Raw genomic sequence first — 13,665 nt, 5'->3', positions numbered from 1 at the left:
CAGGGCCTCAGCCAGACCCAGGGTGGAGGAAACGACCATTGCCTTCAGTCCCTACTCTCCAGGGCTTGTCTGTGGCTTCTCCAGCCTTACATAAATAAAAATCTTTATATAGCTACATTTTTCTCAATCCTCAGGAAACAGGAATCTGGCCAGAAGATCAGAACTTAATAATCTAATAATCTTAATAATGTGCTCAGTCCTTAGTCTTTTCAAAGGAAATCAAATGCAGACAATATTTTTTTAATGTATGACAACAGCAATTTCTTTTATCTACTCATGTGACTGTCCATGAGTCACACTGACTGCCACTGGTGCATCTGAGATTCATAAAAAAGCCAAAGGTAATGAATCAGGAAGGAAAAAGATGATATTAAAAAAATAATAACATACATGCAACAAAACCCTGCTGACTGTAACCATTTCTGTCTTGCTTGCTCAAGTCGCTTCAGTTGTATCCGACTCTTTGCAACACTGTGGACCTTAGTCTGCCAGGCTCCTCTGTCCATGGGATTCTCCAGGCAAGAATACTGGAGTGGGTTGCCATGCCCTCCTCCAGGGATCTTCCCAACCCAGGGATCAAGCCTGCCTCTCCTGCATCTTCTGCATCACAAATGGATTCTTTACCACTTAGCCACCTGGGAAGCCCTTTACTGTCCTGAGGGAGCCACAGACATCATGTCAGGCAGAAACTGTTCTTTTTGTTTAGGAAAGCAAGATCGATCCACTATACTTATGAAAGGGAAGGGCCTTGTTGTCTGGATGAGAGAATCTGTCATTGTGAAAAGGATCGTAAGGCAGGCACAGGGACGATGGCGTTGTCTTAGGTGCACCTTGGGGGCTGGAGGACAGACTCCTGTTTGCAGAAAAGGAAACCTGAAGTGGGAGGGGCTGGTAGGATACTGGGGTTATTGAGGATTGGGTTGGGACCTGGAACAAGACGTGACAGGCAGACTTCCCTGGTGGTTCAGTGATTATGAATCTGTCTTGTAATGCAGGGGACGCGGGTTCCATCTCTGGTGGGGGAACTAATATTTTATACATGGCAGAGCAACTAAGCCCCCGCAACAGCAACTAGTGTGTGCATAAGAACTAGAGAGTCCATGTGCCACAAAGAAAGATCCCGTGTGCTGCAATGTCTCCTGGAAACTAACAACAACACAAAGAAAACTATTTAAGTAATCAAATACATATACAATTAGAATATGAAATCCAGGCAAAGGGTATTTGGAGGGCATTATATGAAAAAGGTGGGCTTTCCACGTAGCTCTCGTGGTAAAGAACCCTCCTGCCAATTCAGGAGACATAAGACATATGGGTTTGATCTGGGTTGGGAAGATCCCCTGGAGGAGGGCATGGCAATACTGGAGTATTTTTGCTTGGAGAATCCCATGGACAAAGGAGTCTGGTGGGCTATGGTCCATAGATTTGCAAAGAGTCGGACATGACTGAAACACCTTAGCACGCATGCACATAAGAAAAAGGCAGAAATTGTCCTGGTTGCCTCCGACATTGCCCTGGGACGATGGCGGGCAAGGGGTGTGAGGCTTAACCTACCAGATATGACAGCTGGGTAGCCTTTGCCAAGAAAATGAGGGCAGGACCGGCTGCCCAGTATAAACCCCTCCAAATCCATCAGTCAATGACCCATGATATTTCTACTCAGAAACATTCATGATGACATCTAGAATTTAGAAGAAACAAGACTAAAGAACAAAAACTGATCCTGAAAAGAGGGAGGAAATATTCTGCTAATTATAATGGAGTAATTCAATATTAGGTTAACATTCAGGAAAACTACTTATAAATTTGCTCTTTCATTCATTCTTCCATTTACTCCTTTATCTATTTCAGAAAGATTTATCAAGGATTGGCTATGGGCAAGACACTGTACTAGGTGTTACTAGGAAGTACCAAAAATATAGCTCGATTTCTGACAAAATGTAAAAAGACAAATGGACAAATAACCATTCAGAAGTGCCATAGCAGAAGCTACAGAAAATGAAGATTAAGAACCACACAGAGGTAGAGAATGGACATGTGAACACAGAGGGGGAAGGGGAGGTCGGGACAAGTTGGGAGATTAGGATTGCCATATATACACTACCATGTGTATATTCCCTGGGAACTCAGGCAGTAAAGAATCTGCCCACAATGCAGGAGACCCAGGTTTGATCCCTGGGTCGGGACGATCCCCTGGAAAAGGGAATGGCTACCCACTCCAGTATTCTTGCCTGGAGCATCCCATGGACAGACAAGCCTGGTGGGCTACAGTCCATGGGGTCCCAAAGAATGGGACACAACTATGCGCCTGACACTACATGTGTAAAGTAGGTAGCTAGTGGGGACCTGCTGTATGGCACAGGGAGCTCAGTTTGGAGCTCTGTGACAACCTAGAGGGGTGGGAGGGGGTCAGTGGAAGGGAGGTGCAAGAAGGAAGGCATATATGTATTCATGTAGCTGATTCACTTCATCGTACAGCAGAAACATAACATTGTAGAGCAATTATACTCCAATAATAAATAAAGAAACCACAGCTCTAGAGTCAGGCCTGGATTCAGTCCTATCACTTACTGCTGGATGACCTCAACCTGTCATCTGTAGAACAGCATCCATGTGGCAGGAGGATGGGGAGGAATAATATAATCTCATAATAATGGGATGATGGCATAAACTGTCCATGACAGAGCCCAGTGTGTAGTAAGTGGTCCCAAAATGTCAACTATGATGATGATAACATATTACTCTAGCTACCTGAGACATACAAGTTGCTGCTGAAATAAAAAACAGAAAGATCAGGGTCTTCCCTGGTGGTACAGTAGTTAAGATTCTATGCTTCTGATATAGGGAGTGTGGGTTCGATCCCTGGTCGGGGAACTAAAATCCCACATGCCACACAGTGTGGCCAAAAACAAATTAATAAATAAAATATAAATTAAAAAATGAGAAAACTCCAAACGCATTTGACCACAGTGAGACAGACTGTTAACTGACCATCCAAAAGTCATCCCCAATCCCATTCTCAAAATGGTGAGAAAAAACAGATTTCGCAAACTCCCTCCTATCTACTACTCATGGCCATGTGATACAGTTCTGGACAATGGGAGGTAAGGGGAAACCTGCTAAGGGATTTCTGGGAGAGATATTTCCTCTGTCTGACATGCAGAAGGAGAAAGGCCTGACCCTGCTTCCTGCTTTCTGCCTTTGAGTGTGGGAACTGCTACCTTGTGACAAAAAGACTCACCAAGACATTCACCCGAAGCCTTGGCATCTCTAAGACACCGGGATACTGACAGTGTCCGCTTACTCCTAGACTCCTTGTGAATGATGTTCATCAATTATAAGACATATTTTTCTCACCTCTGAAATTAGGGTGAGTCATACGATTGCTTGCCTTATTCTTGTTGTCACTGCTTACACACGAATGCACTTGGTCATTATTCCTGAAGGCAGGACCAGACAAAGGAAACTCGAGACTGTTCACTGTTAACAAACCAAGACCTACTGGAAGAAGGATTATGAGCCCAGGTTATTTAAAACACATTCAACTGACACCTTCTAGTAAGATGCAGAAAGTGGCAGAATGGGAAACAGCGACATGGATGAAAATCTCAGAGACAAAATATCTGCATCACTAGCACTCGGGAGAGCACAAAAAGTGATGTGGCTTCATCATGTACGGATACTGATAAGTGATTCAAAGGAAGCTTAGAAAGCCTCCAACCAGTTTCTTGTGTCTATAGCTTCCCTTTACTGCATGTATGCAAGTGACATGCAGAAAAAATCTAAAGACTCCAAAAGAGTCACTTTAATAAGTAGAAGTAGAGGAGTTCCTTGGTGTGTGTGTGTGTCGGTTGCTCAGTCATGTCCGACTCTTTGCGACCCCATGGGCTGTAGCCCGCCAGGCTCCTCTGTCCATGGGATTCTCTAGGCAAGAATACTGGAGTGGGTTGCCATTCCCTTCTCCAGGGATCTTCCCGACCCAGGGATCAAACCCGTGTCTCCCTCATTGTGGGCAGATTCTTTACCGAATGAGCCACCCGGGAAGCCCCAGTTATACCATGTTAATGGCCCAACAATTACATTTGTGAAAGTGCCTGCTGAAAGGTCACAGGGTTTCTTTTACTTATTGATTTTTAAAATATTTATTTATTTATTATTTTTGGCTGCATCAGGTCTTAGTTACAGCTCGTGAACATCTCTCTAGCTGTGGCACAGGGAGTACCCCGTGGCACACGTGATCTTAGTTCCCCCACCAAGAACTGAACTCGAGTTCTCTGCATTGGTAGGTGGACTCTTAATCACTGGACCACTTAACCACAGGTAAGTCCCATTACAAGATTTCTTTTAAAACAACTGTGTCAGGGTTCGCCAGTGGTTCAGTGGTTAAGAATCCACCTTGCAATGCAAGGGACACTGGTTTGATCCCTGGTCCAGGAAGATCCCACATGCCTCAAAGCAACTAAGACTCTGTGCCACAGCTACTGAGCCCGCGCACTGCAACGACTCACGTCTGTGTACCTAGAGCCCTGCTCAGCAATAGGGAGCCCACACACAACAAATGAAGAGTAGCTACAAGTGAAGAGTAGCCCCCACTCACCGCAACTACAGAAAGCCCAAGTACAGCAGTGAAGACCCACTGCAGCCAAAAAATACAATAAATACATCTTAAAAAAAAAAAAACAAAAAACAGTGCCAGAGGAGGGTGGGAGCAGAGGAGTAAGACTGGCTTTTCACCTGATGCCCTCTTTTGTACTTTTAGAATTGTGTACAATGAACACGAATCACCTTTAACGTAATAAATCCTTATGTTGCATTTCCAGTAACACCCACAGCACTCTTCCATGACCACCCTGCGGACCCCAGTCTGTAAATATGAGGCTTGCATGATGCTGACAAATGCCATCTAGACCAAAAAAATAACATGGGATTGTTTAAAACAAATGAGAAAAGAGGAGGAAGAAGTGGTTTCTCCAGAAGTTGCCATGTATTCACTCTCCAGCCTTGAGAGCCCGGTCTCAACTGTGCTTGGGGGACCCCGACCCAACAACTTGGTCCCACTCAGCCTTGCAACCTCACTGGGAAGTTAAAGGACTGAGTAAGATTCCCTTCTGGAATTCCCAACTGGAGAATTTTAACTTCGAGAATCTATGGCCTTCTCCTCTACAGTTGATTATGTGGCTCAGACTGCAACCCTAAGACTTTCCAGAGTAATTTGAAAATCTCTAGAGTAAATGTTGGGCCTCCCAAGGTAATTCTGAGGAAAGGTAAATAAAATTCTGGTGTGTGTGTCTTTAAATTCTTGTATCAGTTTCCTTCCCAGCCAACACCAGGTTCAGAATATGAACCAGAGGAAAAGCTGGGAAGTCTGGAGCCCTTTCATGAGCCAAGGTCAGCCTGCTTCAGGCACACTGTGAGCACCTGCCCCAGGACTGTCACACTGCAGGTCTGCACTGCCTTCGGCATCTCACCCCTGGAAGAACCTCCCCGCAGCCCAGTATCACGGGACCAGAAAGGGAGATGTAGTCAGCCTTCCGTGAAAACGAATCTCCTATTTGTATTCTGTCCTACTTTGAGCTCTTTATCTCCCACAGTATTATAAGCACGGTCTACCCAGCCCTGTTGCAGCTGCTTGTTTATATTCTGTTTGTCTGAACAGACTCAACCTTGCTTTTTTCCTGGCACGCTGATACCACGTGGCCCAGTGGCTCTCTCAACTCTTTAAAATACCAGAAATCCCACAGAACTATGTTGGGGGCAAGGAAGGGAAACCTATTACTGATTAATTTTTTTTTTCCTGGCTAAAACCCAGAAAACTGAACCATGTCACTGAATTTTCTATTAATCTGAGATCTTTATTTGTGTGTGTGTATTCCAATTTTATTGATGTATTTTTTTCCACTTGTATTTTTACATTTATTTAATTTATTTATTTGACTGTGTCCAATCTCATTTGCGGCATGTGGGATCTTCCTCACGTCATTCCGGATCTTCCACTGCAGCACTCGGACTCTAGTGGTGGTGCATGGGCTTAGTTGCCCTGTGGCCTGTGGGATCTTAGTTATCCAATCAGGGATCAAACCCAAGTCCCCTGCATTGCAAGGTGGATTCTTAACCACTGGACCACCAGGGAAGTCCCTCCATTTGCACTCCATTACTATATTTTTCTAATTTTATAGATGGATTCAAGATATAAACCTTAGGGGCTTACAAGTACTTTCACGTACATATTTATACTTAACATGTATTGTAATTTCTTTTTAATTTTAAAAGATTTTTTTATATAATTATTTTTTTATTGGAGTATAAATGATTAACAGTGTTGGGAATCTGAGATCTTTAATTCCTAATTCTCCCCCTAATTTGTAAGGAATAAGAAATCCATGTAGCAAACATATACCAAATTCTCTTTGTTTTAATGCTTTTCTTAATCGGGGGAGCAAGTGTGTTCCTGGGAAAACCCACCAGACCTCTACTAATCTGATACTCTAAGTAAAAAATTTACCACTAATAGAAGACCTGCCATTAGGGCCCACAGAGCCCCGATTCAACACAGTCACTAAGTCTGGCTGCAGGCCCTTGAGGAGGTCCCCTTTTCCAGAGGGACACAGTTGGGGAGGGACACCAGGAATCCCACTGGGGGCTGCAGCAGGGCATAAAGTAGCACACCTCACCTCGCACCGTATCTAAGGCCTGTGACTGATAACAATGAGAATAAAGTCAGAGGGCTTCAGTGAGTCAGTCAGTTGATAACAAAGCCACCAGCAGTAACCACAGTTCCCACTGGCGACTCAAAGAGCGTGAGTGCTTCCTTCTAGATTCCCACGGGGTACCCACCTCCCTGACACAGTTGCCTCTACAGCTACACATGCTCCACACCAAGCCCGAGCAGGCTCCTTCTCAGCATGCTTGATGAAGGCAGGGGCCTTCGTTTCTGCCACAGAAGTGGGTTAACACACAAAAGAGAAAGAGAATCCTTCCCACCATTGCATCAACGGTAGCATCGATCATCAAACCCAATTCACTCTCCAGGCATCAAACAAACAAACAAACAAAAACAAATAAGTTAATCGCATGTTAGATGCCACCACGTTAACACAATGAGAGGCTCTGGGAGGCGGCTGACCCCGGCTCTGGGATTAACGCACATGTACACACACGGGTGTCGGCGGGAGAGACACCGGGCTTGGATCCAGACCATGGGCTGGTAGGCAGAGGTGGCTACTGGCCTCTCTCCCCGACTGGATCAGTTCGAAGTTAGTCACACCTCTCAACGGGGTTACCTGCCCTTCTCTGAGGTCCAAAGAGTAGACAAAGGGAAAAAGTCGAGCCACCTGATAAAGGGGAAAAGAAAAAAAGCCATGGGCACCAAGCCTATGAAATAGGCACCATTCTGTTGCCCTGGCCTCAGACTCTCACTCATTCACTCATATTCCTTCATTCACCACCAATGCTGATAGTGTTCCTGAAGCTCTGAGGGAAGCCCGGTGGAGGAAAACATGAATATGAATCATGACACGGTTCCTGCTTCCACTATTCTTGCCTGGAGAATCCCACGGACAGAGGAGCCTGGCGAGCTACAGTCCATGGGGTCGCAGAGAGTCAGACACAATTGAGCAACTAACATTTTCCTGCTCCTAAGGGCCTCACAGACTGGCCAGGCATCGAGACACAAACACAAACAAGTCAGCAAAGGACGGATGACAGAACACATGACAGACGTTCGAGGCCCAGAGAGAACGAGAGCAGTGCTGGCAGGGACACCCAGAGAGGCCTCGTCCAAGAGTTCAGACTGGAGTTAGAGGTGAGGGCTGCACCATCAGAAAGGGAGAGGAGGCCCAGAGAGAACGAGAGCAGTGCTGGCAGGGACACCCAGAGAGGCTTCCTCCAAGAGTTCAGACTGGAGTTAGAGGTGAGGGCTGCACCTTCAGAAAGGGAGAGGAGGCACAGAGAGAAAGAGAGCAGTGTTGGCAGCAACACCCAGAGAGGCCTTGTCCAAGAGTTCAGACTGGAGTTAGAGACGAGGGCTGCACCATCAGAAAGGGAGAGCAGGGATATTGCGGCTGGAGAGTTGTCGGAGCCAAGGCGTCAGAGAGGAAAACCTGATTTGGGAAACTGAGATTGAACCAATCAAAGAAGGGGCTCAGGTGCCTGATGAGCAGCTGGAGGTAAGTCTGGAAAAACTGTACTTTGTCTAAACCTGGACTTCGATGACAGTGCCACTGATGTTTTCTGAGTGGTGACCCAAGTGGATAAAGCGGGATTTTAGAGTCACTTCCATGGAGGCTCAGATGGTAAAGAATCTGCCTGCATTGCAGGAGACACGAGTTTGATCCCTGGGTTGGAAAGATCCCCTGGAGAAGGGAATGGCAACCCACTCCAGTATTCTTGCCTGGAGAATCCCCATGGACAGAGGAGCCTGGTAGGCTACAGTCCAAGGGGTCACAGAGTCAGACATGGCTGAGTGACTAACACTTAAGAGTCATGAGAACATTCCAGATATACTGTGTGGCCCACACGGAGAACGGCCCCTGGTGTGTGCTCTGCCTTTCTTTCTCAAGTTGGAGCCAGGCACATGGATGTCTGCAGGGAAGACTGAAGTGCGGGACTTCCCTGCTGGTCCAATGGTTAAGACTCCAAGCTTCTACAGCTGGGGGTGCAGGTTCCATCCCTGGTCCGGTAGCTAAGATCCCACATACCTCATGGCCAAAAAACCAAAACATAAAACAGAAACATTTTGTAACAAATTGTACAGAAATATTGTAACAAACTCAATAAAAACTTTAAAAAATGGTCCACATTAAAAAAAAAAAAAAGGGACTAGAAGTGCCCTTAATGGGAGATGAAGTGCAAAAATGAAAATTAACTGGTGAGGGAAGACTGGTTTGGAGCACTGGCTGGATCTGAGGTGCCCACAGTAGCTGCTGAGGAGGTGAGGAGCAGGATGGGAAATGAGGACATTGTGCAGGATAACGACAGTGCATGAATGAGCAGAATCCCTGTAAACCAGAGCTGGGCTTGGTCCTCTGAGCCAGGCCATCACTCAGGTGATGGGCTTTCAGGGTCACCAGGAAGGACTCCAGCTGTCCCAGCCCTCACATGCAGAAGGCCACCACTGAGACCCAGCCAGAAGCCCTATCTGGTCCTTGGAGAGACGGGACCCTGAGGGAGCTTTGTGTGAGGCAGGTCCCTGTTCCAGGATCTAATTTCTTTTTTCTTTCTTTTTATCTAAGTATAGTTGATTTGCAATGTTATATTAGGACATTGTGGTGCTGGAGGACTCTTGAAGTCCCCTGGACAGCAAGGAGATCAAACCAGTCCACCCTAAAGGAAATCAATCCTGAATATTCATTGGAAGGACTGATGCTGAAGCTCTAATATGTTGGCCACTTGATGGGAAGAGCCGACTCATTGGAAAAGACTCTGATGCTGGGGAAGACTGAGGGAAGGAGGAGAAAGGGGCAACAGAGGATGAAATGGTTGAATGGCATCATTGCCTCAACGGACATGAGTTTGAGCAAACTCCAGGAGATAGTGAAGGACAGGAAAAGCCTGGTGTGCTGCAGTCCATGAGGTCACAGAGTTGAACACGACTTAGTGAATGAAAAACCAATTAGGACACAGTGATAAAGCTTTAGAGAATCTATCTTTAGTGTCTTTTTAAAAATTTAATTAATTCACTTATCTTTGGCTGAGCTGGGTCATCATTGTTGTACTCAGGCTCTCTCTAGTTGTGGCTAGGCAGGGCTACTCTCGAGTGGCGGTACTCAGGCTTCTTATTGTGGTGGCCTCTCTTGTTAAAGAGCACAGGCTCTATGTACATGATCTTCAGTAGTGGCGGCATGCAGGCTCAGTTGCCTTGCGGTATGTGGGATCCTCCTGGACCAAGGACTTGAACCCATGTCCCCTTCATTGGCTGGTGAACTCTTAACCACTGGACCACCCGAAAAGTCCCTGTCTTTAGTATCTTAAGGTAACTTGTGACCCACTGCCCAGCATTTAAGTGTGGCCCAAACCTTGCCTGAAGAGCTGACAGACAACCTTAGAAGTACCCAGGGTTGGTTCTAAAATTCTCAGTGGCAGACTGGCATCTCTCAGGCCCTCACCACTGGGTCATCCTGGCCAGGGGGTGAGATCCAAGCAGAACATGGTTAAGGAAGCATTGGTCTGGTGTGTGTGGAGGGGAGGGGGCTGTGGGGGTGTCTGGAGTGATGCAGGAACAAGCGACTGGCAACTAGAGTCTCACTCTCAGCCCAGCCAGGCCCCTAGCGGCTGTGAGGCCTCGGCAGCTGCTTGGTACTAGGGTCTCCATGTTCTCCCCTGTTCTCCCCTGTGCAGTGAGGGGCTATGGATGGTGGCATCTAAGGCTCCTGTTCTCATCACTCACAGGGTGGCATTCTTCTCTCTCTCAGTGGGGGAGTGTGGGCAGGGGCTCATGTGTTGTACAGAAGCTGCTGCCCAGGCACTGCCCGCCTCGAGGCTGAACAGGTGGCAGAAGTCGACCCCAGAGTTAAGAGGGACCTGAAGCCCAGGGAGGGGGAGTGTCTCTCCCAGGGCCACACAGCACAGGCAAGGTGGACGGAGCACAGGCAATGCCCAGCTGTGCTCATGCTACCGCATCCAGAGGAAAGGTGGGATTGTAAGTCACGTGATGCCAGTGTTGGACTTGTTTCTTTTATTTGGTTCATCAGTGAGTGAAGATCATGATCAACCTCAGGGTGTAAACGGACACAGGAGGAGTGACCAACAGGCAGCCTCCACATGAGCTCTGCATCCTAAGAAGTCCCTGTGGACATCACCTCATGACTATTTTGCGGCAGAAACCATCATCATGCCCATTTTGCAAATGAAGAGACTGAGGCTCACAGAGATGCAATAGCAAGTGGAGGAACTGAGGTTTGTTGGTATTTTTTTTTTTCCCTCACAGCATGTGGGACATTAGTCCCTTGACCAGGGATTGAACCCACACTCCCTGTATCAGAAAGAAGCAAGAAATCCTAACCACTGGACCACAAGTAAAGTCTTGGAGCTGCGATTTCCAACCTGGGTCTGCTTATTTTCAAAGCCCACACTTGATACTAAGCATTGCTCTTCTGGCTGTGACAGCTAAAAATAGGTACAATTATCCTTCATTCCTCTACTATTTACTGTGTAACTGGTAGGGATGCAGACAAGACATGGCTATAAATGACGGCAAGAGAGCCACTGGGGGCCATGAAGTGAGAGACTGGTTTCACCAGGAATCTGAGGAGGCAGCTGTGGAGGATGCGGCTCTTGATTCTGAAGGGTGGATAGGATTTCAAACAGTTGGGAACAGAGGCAGATGAAGAATCAGCATCAGAAGAGGTAGGAAAGAGAAAACTCTAGAAATAGCATGTTAATCACTCAGTCATGTCCGACTCTTTGCAACTCCATGAACCGTAGTCTGCCAGACTCCTCTGTCCATGGAATTCTCCAGGCAAGAACACTGGAATGGGTAGCCATTCCCTTCTCCAGGGGATCTTCCCAACCCAAGGATCAAACCTAGATCTCCCACATTGTAGGCAGGGTCTTTACCATCTGAGCCACCAGGAACACCATATGGAGTTGCTATTGCTAGACCAGCACAGGAGGTGGCGCTGTAAACACAGTACAAGAGCCAGGAGCAACTAGACAGGAAGGCAGGGATCAGTACAGGAATGCACAGGCCTCAAGCAGGGACAGTGGCAGTAACACTTGAGTGGCTACTGCAGTAGTCCAAGCTAGAAGGGAGGGTGATGGGAAGAGGGCAAGGAAGGGAGGAAGGGAGGAAGGAAGGAAGGAAGGAAGGGATGTCAGATGGGCAGGTCTTGAAGAGTAAGTCAGAGGAAGGAAGAGCATCAAAGATGACTAAGATTTAGAGCTTGGGGACCAGAGAGGATGGTGATTTCATTATCATCAGAAAGTTGGGACACAAGAGGAGGGGTAGATTTGGAGTTAGGTACCTGGTACTAATGACCAGGAAAGAGGGAGATGTTCAGAGAACCAGTAATGCTGGACTTGAGACCTGGGAGAGGAGCTGATTTGGGAGCCAGGAGCATCAGGCGACAGCTGAAGGCGAAGAAAAGGATGAGGTGGCTCTGGGGGTTACAGGAGCAAGCTGGGGTCCTGGAGAATCCCAACACAAGGGAGCTAGGGGAGGGGGCAGGGAGAGACATATAGCCGCTGATCATAATTGCAGGCAAATTGCCTGAGCTTTGGCTGGCAAGTCAGCAAAGTGTGAAAGCGGGCCTGGACCAGGGGAGAAGATGGAGAAACAAAAGCTCCATCATGGGCAGTGCTGTAAGTTGAGTCGCTATACCCCTGTTTCCCAGGTGAACCTTATATACAAAGGCCTCAAAGGGCTGAGCGGGTGAGGGAGATGGTAGAGACGAGCGTCGAGGAGGAGGAGGCTGTGGTGCCATGGCCACAGCCACTCATGGTGATCCTAAAAGTGGTTTCTCAGACCTCCTAGGTCCAACCACGCTGAGTGGTCCTCAGAGGCACACGGGCATCTCTTCTTCCACTGTGACCCTTGGTGCATCCAGCACCATCATCCCCACAGTCCAACTTGGAACAGAGGTGGGGCAAGTGACATCAGATCAGTAACTCTTCCCGAGCGCCGGCCCTTCCACCGACTTGTGAGGCTGAGTCTCTTGCTTGTGTTAATCCACCAGAGTGGATTCCAAATAGAAATCCGGAGAGAAAGGGCGTCAGGTAACAAAGGCGAGTGTGGCAGAACCACAGTGAACAAGGTTTGCTTGGTTCTGTTTCAGCTTGTTTTGGAAACAAGCTCCAGTGCAGGCTGATTTGTTGGGGAGACTAGAGGGCAGGGAATACTTCCAAATTTTTTCAGTGGGTTGTCCATACGGTTTGGATAATCTTGGTGTTTAAACGGTTGCCGTAGTGAATTCTAAACATTGATTTTATGTCACACAGTCCTTGGCTGAAACAGAAAGAGGGCTAACCTGACGTAAGTGAGCACAGAGGCTGGGAAATGTTGCTCTGAGGGGTGAAGGGACAAGCACGAAGCTTCCTGGAGTCCCTGGGTTTGGCGGACACGAGGGTGTGAAGCCACACAAGGGAGACACGGGAACCTGGATGGGCCAGCTGTCTTTTCGTCTTCCTTGGAAAGCATGCCTTCCAAGCATGAGTGGATATAGGGAGATGTTATAAAAAGAAAATCAATATTTAATCAATATAATTAAGCATGAGTGGATATAGGGAGATGTTATAAAAAGAAAATCAATATTTAATCGATATAACTAATTAAATGGGTTAATTATAATTAAACCTGATTATAATTAATCTGACAGACTGTAAACAGGTAGGTTATTTTTTTTTTGTCTTTTGGGTTTTTGCTAGGAAAATAAAAAACAAAGGCAAACAACTCCAATCTGGTCAGAAATCTCAAAACACTAGGCTTATGAACTTTCCAGAATTAGCTTCTGGTTCCAAAAATAAAGTTCCATGATCATTTGAAAGCAGCATTTTATTCAAGCAAGATTTTCAGATAAAGCAATGATGGATTAAAAAATAAGGATCGGAGGCAGACAACTTTTTTTTTAAATTATGGTGAATTGTTTCATAGAGTTTATTTTTAAAGCAAAAAAGAAGGTGATTTTTTTTTTTTTTCCAATGAGTGGGAAGACACTGTAATTTATCTCTCTG

At 46.6% G+C, this 13,665-nt stretch overlaps 1 protein-coding gene across 8 annotated transcripts in view; it reads right to left on the bottom strand.

Moving 5' to 3' along the window:
- Window positions 1–13,665, bottom strand: part of REEP1 (receptor accessory protein 1) — a 136,887-nt gene that overhangs the window by 18,335 nt on the left and 104,887 nt on the right. For 4 of the 8 annotated variants that reach the window (XM_059891517.1, XM_059891519.1, XM_059891518.1 and 1 more), the window contains exon 6: window positions 7,146–7,331. In XM_059891517.1, coding sequence (XP_059747500.1) covers window positions 7,146–7,331 — 186 coding nt within the window. 8 annotated transcript variants of the gene reach the window in all.

Source organism: Bos taurus, chromosome 11 (assembly GCF_002263795.3).
Source record: "Bos taurus isolate L1 Dominette 01449 registration number 42190680 breed Hereford chromosome 11, ARS-UCD2.0, whole genome shotgun sequence".
Taxonomy (NCBI): Eukaryota; Metazoa; Chordata; class Mammalia; order Artiodactyla; family Bovidae; genus Bos; species Bos taurus.
This window is presented reverse-complemented; position numbering and strand designations above follow the sequence as displayed.